We start from the raw sequence: 10589 nt of genomic DNA, 5'->3' as shown, positions 1-10589 counted from the left end.
AGGCTCTGACTCAAAAAAAAAAAAAAAAAAAAGAAGGCCAAAGTCAAGGTCAAGCACTTCTCACTACTAGAACCTAAAAGATACCTTTTTTCCCAGCCTCAATATTGTCTTAAAAGAACTCAACAAGCTGCTTAAGATAAGGCAGCTGGTGAGTAGTTAATATAATAACATTCAATTCAGAATTTTTTTTTACCCTTGCTGGGAGGAGGACAATACCCTAGAAGAGAAATTAAGTCTTCTGATTTGAGTAAAGTTATATTTTTTAGTTCTGGCATGCAGCGTGGTTCTCCTAGGACTCCTCTGAGTTCCCCTTTCCACAGTTCTCTCTCATTCAAATCCCCTCATTCTGCCTTCACCCCCTTAGTGCACTCAGGCCATTGATCAATCACTCTAGGTTTTAGGAAAAGGGAGGAGTAGGGCTGACAAGTGCCTGACAGTGTGGCTCAACACAGGGGTGGGGAGAGATTTGAGGAAGTATGATGGGTATGGGATGGGGGACTCCTACCCAACTCTTCACATAAGCCAAGGTCTATTTGCTACCTTAACCTGTAAGATACCACCACATTTATCCTGTTGGCATTACCTGCAAAGGGTTTGTTAGATGTTATGTGGGCACCAGCTAAAATTCTAATTATAGGCTCGGCACGTGTAGCACAATGGTTATGGCTCCAGCCACATGCACCAGGTTGGCGGGTTCGAATCCAGCCAGGGCCTGCCAAACAATGACAACTACAACAAAAAATAGCTAAGTGTTGTGGCAAGCGCCTGTAGTCCCAGTTACTCAGGAGGCTGAGGCAAGAGGATCCTCAAACCCGAGAGTGTGAGGTTGCTGTGAGCTATGACACCACAGCAATGAACCCAGGGGCAAGAGTGAAGTTGTGTCTCAAAAAAAACTCCACCAGGATAAGTGATGGGCAGCATAATCATAACAAGTTCAAAATATTTTTAGCTGTTTAGGCTAAATTCCTGGTATCACTGTGGTAGAGAAGCTAGCTGCCTCCGAATATACATTCAGCCACCCCCGCATTTGGGTGAGGCCGGGTGACTTAAGTTCTGGCCAAGGACTCATGAAATTTTCTGGCCATGCCTTTACGGAGTAGGAACATGCCCTCCTCTTGTCCCAGAGTCTTTTCCAGAGGATTGAGATGCAGACTTCCTCATGGGAGCCAGAGCAGCCCTCTGGGACTATGACTTAGACAATAGTGGGCACAACAGAATGAGTCTGGCTCCCTAGTACTTGTGAAGTTACTAAACCAGCTCTCATCCACCTACTGGGATTTTTACTTTAAGTGTAGAAATACAAGCTTCTATCTTGTTTTAGACATCATTATTTTAGATCTCCTGCCATAGCAGCCAAATCAGTATCCTACCTAACATGCAGAATTTGGAACCTGGAGTAATCAACCTTAATATTATAGAATATAAATAAATACATGGCACTGGCTTAGGAGTCAGCACACGCACAATTATTGTAGGACATGATAAAACACCTGGTAAGCCTGTGACATCTTCTAAAACAGCCTGCATGCCAACACAGCCTATAATTCAAGGGAAACTGGTTGAACAATTCGAAATTTGGGTGCTTCTTGGTTTCAAGCCACTTTAAGCAAGAAGTCCTTAACTTGGGCCCTTTATTAGAAAGGTTTGTTCTATAAAATTGGGATTCAGTCAAAAGGCTGTACTCAGAATCCAGAAGGTCACATGTAGACTGTTCTCCCTTCCTAACATAAAAGAATATACGTCTTTGTGTCTTTTGTAGTTGAACATATGTCTACTGAATTACAAACCACATTTCTCAACCTTCCCAGCAAGTTGCTGTGGCCATGTGACTTAGTTTCTGGCCAGTGAAAGGTAAACAGAAGTGATCCACACAGCTCTGAAGCTGCGCCAGGAAAGAGGAGCATGACCTCCCCTCTCCTCTCTGGCTAGAATGCAGACATACATGGATCAAAAGACGGAAGCTGTATGGTAGGAAAGTTGGTACAAGACAGATGGCATCTGCGCCCCAAGTAAGCATAAGAGCTGCCACAGTAGCCCCAGCCTCCTACCCAGACTTCTATTTAGAGAGAAATAAACATCTATCTGGCTTATGCAGTTGCTATTTCATGTCTCTCTGTTACAACAATCAACCCAATGATAATCTGACTCACCGTGGCTCCTTCCTATCCTACATCCAACCCATCACCCAAACTTACTGGCTCTACCCACAAAATATCTAACCATCTAATACCTGACCCTTCTCACCTTCTCCACTAACCCCGACTGGTGACCACACGTGATCTCTCACTGGGACTCCTGCAATGGCCTAGCTAACCCTCCTCTCTGCTTTTACTCTCTCCCCTTTTATCTATTTTCTAAGCAGCAGCCAGAATGATTATTTGAAAACATAAATCAGAAAGCAAGTCCCACAAAGGCAGAGACTTCTGTTTGTTTTGTTCATTGATACAGTCTCATAGACAAAACAATGCTGGGCATACACTGTATTTTATTCAACATCAGAAGTCACAGATTATAAACTGCACCATTAGGGCGGCGCCTGTGGCTCAGTGGGTAGGGCACCAGCCCCAAATACCAAGGATGGCGGGTTCGAACCCGACCTCGGCCAAACTGCCACAAAAATATAGCCAGGTGTTGTGGTGGGCGCCTGTAGTCCTGGCTACTCAGGAGGCTGTGGCAAGAGAATCAGCTGAACCCAGGAGTTGGAGGTTGCTGTGAGCTGTGATGCCACAGCAGTCTTCTGAGGGTGATAAAAAAATTAAAAATAAATAAACTGCACCATTATTTTTCACACCACCAAGAAAAAAAAATACTGTCCATTAAACCACAATAAAATGTCTTAACAATAGATCAGGAGGAAAAATCAGTTACATCAGGCTCTAGATGCTTCAAAATTTCTTTCTAAGGAATGTCAGTATCTCTGACCTTCCACTGCATTGCCTGGGTGCAGAAGGCAATCCTTCTAACTCCATGTTCCATTACAAAATGTGACACAGCTTCACAGGCTTGGGGATTTTCACCTGTCTGATGCTGCCTAAAAGGCACTTGCTTGTTGCTCTACAATGAAACATGGAATTGTGGTCATGCCTCGACAACATTTTCTTTGCTAATATCAAATTGACACCCCACTGCTGTTTCCATTCCTCTCTGCATACAAAGTAGCATTTGCTTTCCTTGCTGAATCAAAGTGTAATTTTTTGGAAGGCATTTAAAATGGCAACTAAATTTAACACTCAACTGAAAGGGTGATAATATGAACAGGTATGACCAGGCTGCACGTAAACAGGAAATGACAAGCGTCACAACCGCAGCCTGGCCAATAGTGATTTACACCATCCGACCCAATTTCAAACATATTTAAATGTGAATAAAGTACAAAGAAAAATATCAGGATCGAAATATAGTTATGAGAACTCAGTAAGACTTTGCTGAAAGAATGAACTGACTTCGTCTCCTGTTGCTGTGCCCCCTGCAGAGTAGGCTCAACCACAGTTGCCCCTCTTGTATTTCCTGGAACAGCTCAGCAGCACGTCTACCTCAGACCCTTGGTACCTGCTGCTTCCTGTACCTGGCAATGTTCTTCACTCAAAAAGCTCCTGCCATCACTGAAATCCTTTTTAAAACCACCTCCTAAAACTGCACACCCTCCACATAACCTGTTGTTCCCCTACCCATCAGACTACTTTATTTTTCCTTCATAACACTTACCGCCAAATGGCATTCATGCGTGTATGTTTGTTTATCATCCCTCTCCTCAGGTTACTTCTGTTTTGGAGGTGATTTAGTAAATGGCCTGAGAACTGTGCAGTTAGACTCTGGATTAGAATCCAGGTTCTACCACTTAGTAGCTGTGTGCCTTTCAGCAAATTACTTAATTTCTAGGATCCTCAATTTTCTTATCTGTAAAATGGGGATAATAATGCCAAACTTGCTAAGCAAATTAAGTGCTTAGCACATATTAAGAATTCAATAAATTCAGCTTTTATTGAAGGCTATTTAAAAAAAAAGGGGGAGGTGGCACCTGTGGCTCAAAGGGGTAGGGTACTGGCCCCATATACCGGAGGTGGTGGGTTCAAACCCAGCCTCAGCCAAAAACTGAAAAAAAAGAATTCAATAAATGTCAATTATTTCATTACCATTCTCTGTCTCTAGTCTACAATGCACAAAAGGAGTAGACAGGGGCCTGAAAGGCTATATCCCTTTCTTACAAGGCTAGAGGGGAAAAAACAAACCCTGATTATAAAATGGGTGGTAGTAGCTAAGGACTGGGGAGAAAAAGTGAGCTCAGGTCCTTCGGCCTTAGAAGGAAAGAAAAGGTCAAAGAGGTGGGGATGTTTGAGTAGAAAGGATAGGGTGGGGCTAGGCATGATGGCTTCCGCCAGAGACAGATGGATTATCTAAGCTCACAGGTTCGAGACCAGCCTGAGCAAGAGCAAGACCTTGTCTCTAAAAAGCCAGGCATTGTGGCAGGTGCCTGTAGTCCCAGCTACTTGGGCAGCTGAGGCAGAGAATCACTTGAGCCCAAGACTTTGAGATTGTTGTAAGCTATGACATCACAGCACTCTACTGAGGGCAACGAAGTGACACTACTTTTTTTTCTCAAAAAATAAAATAAAATAAAATAAAATAAAAAAGGACAGGGTGAGAGTCTCCCTCCCTGTTGAGGTGCCTTTTCAGTGATCCAAAACAAAACTTATCTGCTTTCTCCAAAATCTGGTCCTTGTTTGGAATTCCTTATTTAACACCAATCCATTCTCCCAAGCTAGAAAATGAGGCATCACCTCCCTTTCTCCTCCTCACCCTCCTCCTTCATATCTGATTGTTCAAAGTGAGTTAACTTAATCATTGGTTTCCCGGTGTCTGTCTCCACCCCTCCAGTCCCACTGGCAATGTTTTAGTTCTGTCTGACTCCACTGCCTCACTGCTAGATAGTGACAGCAGCCTTCTAATTTGCTTTGTGGTCTGTAGCCACCTTCTTCCAAACAGCCCTTCTACACCCTTGTCAGGCAGTTCTCTAATCCCTTTAATTCCCTCAATGGCATCTTACAGAGAAATTCAAACTCCTAAACATTTCTGAGAGCCCTCCATGATCCGGTGCCTGCCTCTTCCCCCCACCCCCACCCCCACCCCTTTCCCCGCAACATCCAATGTTCAAGTCTTGCTACTTCGGGCAGTTTCTAGAGCTCCCCACTCTCAGAATCTATTTCTAGGGCCCTTTAGGAAGTTACTACTACTCAGCATAAATATCACTTTTTCTTCAAAGTCTTCTCCAAGACAATGTCCCTCCAGGGGTCCTTTCTTGTTTTTCTGAAGTGCCTTATGCATACCTCCACAATAGCACTTGGCATTATATTGTAAATGTAGGATTACAATCTCCCTCACCTCAATTAAATTAGAATTTCTTTAAATCTTGTCCAGAGAACAATCGTGTGAGGGAGAAGAGATTCAGTAGGAAAGTCCTTGATCCCAGCATTAATGCATTCATGCAAACCAACACTTTCATAGAAAAACTATGCATATCAAGCAGAGTGGGTCAATGTTAGTAGGATATTAATATAAAAGCTTTGGTGAACTGACAGCTGGTTGTTAGGCAGTAAAATGTAGTAAAAAGGCTCGAGAGTCAAGAGCTCTGGGTTTGAATTCCAAGTCTGTCACTTCTAAGCCAGGTCACCATGGACAAGTGCCTTAACCTAGATCTCAGTTTCCCCAACAGTATAAAGAAAACAGTACCTGCTTGATTCCCCTGTTGTATCAAATGAGACACAGGCTATAAAGTGCCTGGGACAGAGCAGGCTTCTAAGGCTGTTATTAAATGGCAATCCTTTTCCACTTACAGAACACTGCTAAAAAGTCCAAGGTCACATATTCTGCATTTGGGAGAGAACACGTAACACTCTTCTAAAACCTTGACCGCACCCTGAATCCCAGCCAACCATCTTGCAGATGAAATAGGTCATAAAGAATTATCTAGGAGGGGGGGGAAAGGCAAATAATTTCAATGCGATCTGATCGCCCCTATTGAAAAAGCGTTTAAAATACCTGCCTTGCCCCATTCACAGCATCATCTTGGTACAAGAAAAACAATACATGCATAGGCTACAAAATGAATATAATGTAAATAATGATGCCCCGGAATGTAGGTTCCTAATGGGAATGAACTTAGTCAGAGATCTGCTCTATAGAGCAATAAACTCACTGTTATACACTAAATAAATAACAAACAGCAAGGAAGCTTAAGCTACTTATGAAGCACAAGAAAAAAAATGCAAGGATTCAAGGTGACTTCTGAGAGGAACTAAAAAGTGCCCATAATATAAATCTTCTAAAGCTACCAGTATAGTTACACTAACCTTTATTTGTCGTGGATTGTATTCTTATCCATTTTCATTTTGTTAAATATAAAACTCAGCCTACCTAATTTCCTAATTTAGACCAAAAGATTACTGTCTTGCCTATTTCAGCCCTAATATACACGCTTTTATTTTAAATAAATTTTTTTTTTTTTTTTTTTTTTTTTTGAGACAGCGCCTCAAGCTGTCCCCCTGGGTAGAGTGCCATGGCACTACGCTCACAGCAACCTCCAACTCCTGGTCTCAAGCGAGTCTCCTGCCTCCGCCTCCCAAGTAGCTGGGACCACAGGCGCCCGCCACAACGCCCGGCTATTTTTTGGTTGCAGCCGTCATTGTTGTTTTTTGGCGGGTCCGGGCTGGGGATTCAAACCCGCCACCCTAGGTGTACGTGGCTGGCGCCTTAGCCGGTTGAGCTATAGGCACCGAGCCAGTAATATCATTTTCTAACCAAATCAATATCACCTACTATATCCAACCCAAGAATCCACCCCCAAATGACAATACACAGGCAAAAGATTTGTTGAGAAGTGCTCACCTAAGCCCAAAATTTTAAAAATTGGATTAAAAATATAATTCAAGACTCAGTGCCTGTGGCTCAAGCAGCTAAGGAGCCAGCCACATACACCTGAGCTGGCGGTTCGAATCCAGCCCAGGCCGCCAAACAACAATGAAGGCTGCAACCAAGCAACCAAAAAAAAAAAAAAATAGCCGGGCGTTGTTGCAGGGCCCTGTAGTCCCAGCTACTTAGGAGGCAGAGGCAGGAGAACTGCTTGAGCCCAGAAGTTGGAGGTTGCTGTGAGCTCAGGGCGACAGCTTGAGGCTGTCTCAAAAAAATAAATAAATAAAATAAAAAATAAAAATATAATTCAAGAGTCAGGCAAGGTGGCTCATATCTTTAATCCCAGAACTCTGGGAGGCCGAGGTGGGTTAATATCCTGAGCTCATAAGTTTGAGACCAGCCTGAGCCAGAGCAAGAACTTGTCTCTAAAAATAGCCGGGTGTTATAGTAGGCACCTGTAGTCTCCAGGTAGTTGGGAGGCTGAGGCAAGAGAATCGCTTAAGCCCAAGAGTTTGAGGCTGTTGTGTGCTGTGATGCCATGGCACTCTACTGAGGGCAACAATGTGACCCTGTCTCAAAAAAAAAAAAAAGAAAATGTATACATATACATACATACACATATATAAAATATTCAACAGATTTTTCCCAAAAAACTATTTGTTCTAGGTTCTGTTGAGAGTAAGATTACCAGTTTTTTGGTTTATTTTCTTTTTTGGCCGGGGCTGGGTTTGAATCCGCCACCTCAGGCATATGAGACTGGTGCCCTACCCTTTTGAGCCACAGGCCAAGATTACCAGTTATTAAATTGTCCCTTTATGCTCAGACAACTAATTTGTTGAAGGTAATTGTATATTAAATCTATATTAGCAAATTTAATTTTTTATATTTATTTTAAATATTCTGTTGACCTTGAAAAATGTTTCTTCTATTTCTTCCATAAATGTTACATGTGTTCCCTATAGGGTCACAAAAAAGTTTCACCTTCCTCAGGACTAGGTAAAGCAAAGAGACACATTTCAGATCATATACTACTGTTAACTTGTCTGTATGCTTTATTGGTTTGAAAAAATTTTCTTGGTGAAAACTCAAGTCTGTATTATAAGAGACTCTAAAGCAGGGGCTATTTACAGATCTTTCAAGATAAAAGTAATTCCTGGGAGTAAAAGACTACTAAAAAACAGATTCTTGCCTTTAGAGAAATTACCCACTAGAATTAAAATTAAAGAAAAAAGGATAAGGGGAGAGATACTTTTAAAGACTGTATCTTAAAAAAAAGACTTCTTAATATTTCTTAAGTGAAAGAAACTTGTTCAATATTTCTCATTTAAAATTATACTCTTGATGTTTTTGATAAAAACAAAGTCACTAACGCAGGACGGGCAATCCTAACTTTCCAAACCAAATATCCAAGTACCATAACCAATAAAACTATTTGCTTTCTTTTCCTATCTGACCCTTAACACACCATTACATGCCCTATTCTTGGAGAATTTTATTAAAATACTACTCTGTAGCTAAAAGTAAGTGGAGCATAGAAGTCTTGTAGTACAACCAACCTGGTGGGAGACTGCTTTCATAATTCTGTAAGGAAGTATACGAACAAGTGGAAGAAATGAGGAGGCAGGATGAAGAGGATACTGACAAGAGATGTCCTGAAAGAGAAGGTCCCAATTTGTAAAAAGGCAGAAAAAAGTCAGTGGAATCACAGGAAATTCTTTGTATCCTGTCTGCCACTGTTTTTGTGACAATCTAATTTATTAAACAATCTTTAAAACATCAAGTAGGGGATCTGTAATACTCTTTTCACAAATGAGAACATGGGAGAGTTTATAAAGTCATTTGCTTCCACTTGCTTCCTGTGCAGCCTCTGCTGCAGCAAAACACAAGTTTGAAAGAAACAAGAACCAGGAAAAGGCAGAATGAAAGAGAATAACGCCAGCAGTCATCAGCAGTCTATTTAATCACTAGAATTTCACCGGAATTCTCTAAACCGTTGAGAACATACCTATTTTGTTAAACATCAAAGGATCCGCCTTTAAGCCACGCGGCAAACACAAATATATGCTTAATTAACTTGCACAATGAAATGCCCACACGTATTTGGGATTTCAAATACTTCCTTTAAAAACATACACCCACTGAACATTCTGATTCCATCCAAAATTATTCCTTAAATCCCTGAAGACGCCAACACAATTTAACGTGTTAAAAATCTAGCCATTCTTGCTTGCATACCCCAAGGAAAGAATGAGCACCTCAGGATGCTCTCCTTTTCTTTGGATCCTAAAAGAACACTCGGAAAGAAGCAAATGGAGTTCAGAATGAGAAAGAAGGCAGGAGAATAAAACCGGAGTCCCTCTCGGGGAGTCATTTTATTCTTGGAATAATGTCACCTCCGTTCCCTCCGTTCCTTCCCCAAGCCCAAAGGCCAGGTGCCACTGGCGCAATATCGTCCCTGTCCAAAGCGATAACGAGTTGCCAACTAATCCCTCAAGATGCCCCCCTCCCCAACCTCCTCCTCACCTCATCGGCGCTCAGCTCCTCCATCGCTTTCCTCTTAATGGTGAAAGGCGTTAGGAAGCGATCCTTCTGTTCTCGAGACCGGAGCGGGAGGAAGGGGAGTGGAAGGTGTCTATCAGGCTGTCTGGTCCCCCGAACGGGGGAGGCTTCAGAATTGCATAGTCAGAGGTTAAAAAATAAGAACACGAGAGGCACTGAACTGCCTTGGCTTCGGTCACTCCAGTCGCCCCAGAGACTCCTACTGCCGCTACTGCCCTGAGCAGCCTCCTTTGGCCGCCACTGCTGCTGCTACAGGGTTATCTTAAGGCGCCACTTACTACCCTATGCTTCCCAGGTTACCCAGACTAGGTAGCGCGGTCTCCAGCTTGTCTCGTGCCCCAAGCCTGCTGTGTCTTCGTAGTGATGGCGCGTCAGCGGCGTTTCCTCCACCAGATCCTGCTCTCCTTCCTAACCTTTGCCCCCGGCGGGACCTGGCCGACTGCAGAGTGGATGCCCCGAGGTAAGGCGACCCCACAGCCGCCCTGGCAGAGCCCAGCACTGTAAGGGAAGCCCCTCCCTCCCAAAACAGGCCAGCCACGCCCCGCCACCACGCCAGAGGCCGGGCAGGGGGGAGGGGGAGGATGGGACTCGCGATGCTCTCGCTGGAAGAGTAAATCCTCCTACCCCTCCACCCCTACTCTTACCCTCTCGCCCCACCAAGTATTATTCATCAAAACAACAGGGCGGCCATCTTTGAAAGGGATCACGTGACCCCCGCCGGGGAGGCGGAGCTTCTGGCACCGGGACACGACAGCCAATAGGCCGCGGGCGTCGCGCCGCCGACTTCCTCTCGCCTGCGTCTTCTCCCCGCCTCCGCCCCACCCCCTCTCCCGCTGCCGCGCCAGGCGAGGGGAGGGACCAGAGAGGGAAGAGAGCAGGCTAGAGGCCGGGCGGCGAGGCTGCAAGACCCGGCGTTGCCATGGCGACTGCGCAGGGCAGCGAGCGCCGCGGGCCCGGCCCAGGTACGCTGGCAGGGGGAGGGACGGCGCCGGATCATGCGCCGGAGAAGTCGGCCTGAAGGAGGCGCTGGCCGGGTACTGGCTGCCCGGGACTGGGTTTCCACAGCGCCTCCGTTGTTCCCTGGCACTCGCTTTTTAGTGTCCGGGGAGCCCTGAAACCCTCCA

General features: G+C 44.4%; 1 protein-coding gene across 1 annotated transcript in view; it reads right to left on the bottom strand.

Annotated features, from left to right (window-relative positions):
- UBE4B (ubiquitination factor E4B) overlaps window positions 1-10147 on the bottom strand; it is a 133494-nt gene extending 123347 nt beyond the window's left edge. Inside the window, exons 1-2 of the mRNA XM_023515143.1 lie at window positions 10110-10147; window positions 9430-9495 (exon numbers count right to left, since the gene is read on the bottom strand). Of these exons, the coding sequence (XP_023370911.1) occupies window positions 9430-9495; window positions 10110-10136 (93 nt within the window). The 5' untranslated portion in view covers window positions 10137-10147. The remainder of the gene's footprint in view (window positions 1-9429; window positions 9496-10109) is intronic.
- Between the last annotated feature and the right edge of the window lie 442 nt (window positions 10148-10589).

Source organism: Otolemur garnettii, unplaced genomic scaffold (assembly GCF_000181295.1).
Source record: "Otolemur garnettii isolate 467f Iridium unplaced genomic scaffold, OtoGar3 scaffold00067, whole genome shotgun sequence".
Taxonomy (NCBI): domain Eukaryota; kingdom Metazoa; phylum Chordata; class Mammalia; order Primates; family Galagidae; genus Otolemur; species Otolemur garnettii.
The sequence above is the reverse complement of the archived record's forward strand: the minus strand, read 5'-3'. Positions and strand labels throughout refer to the sequence as shown.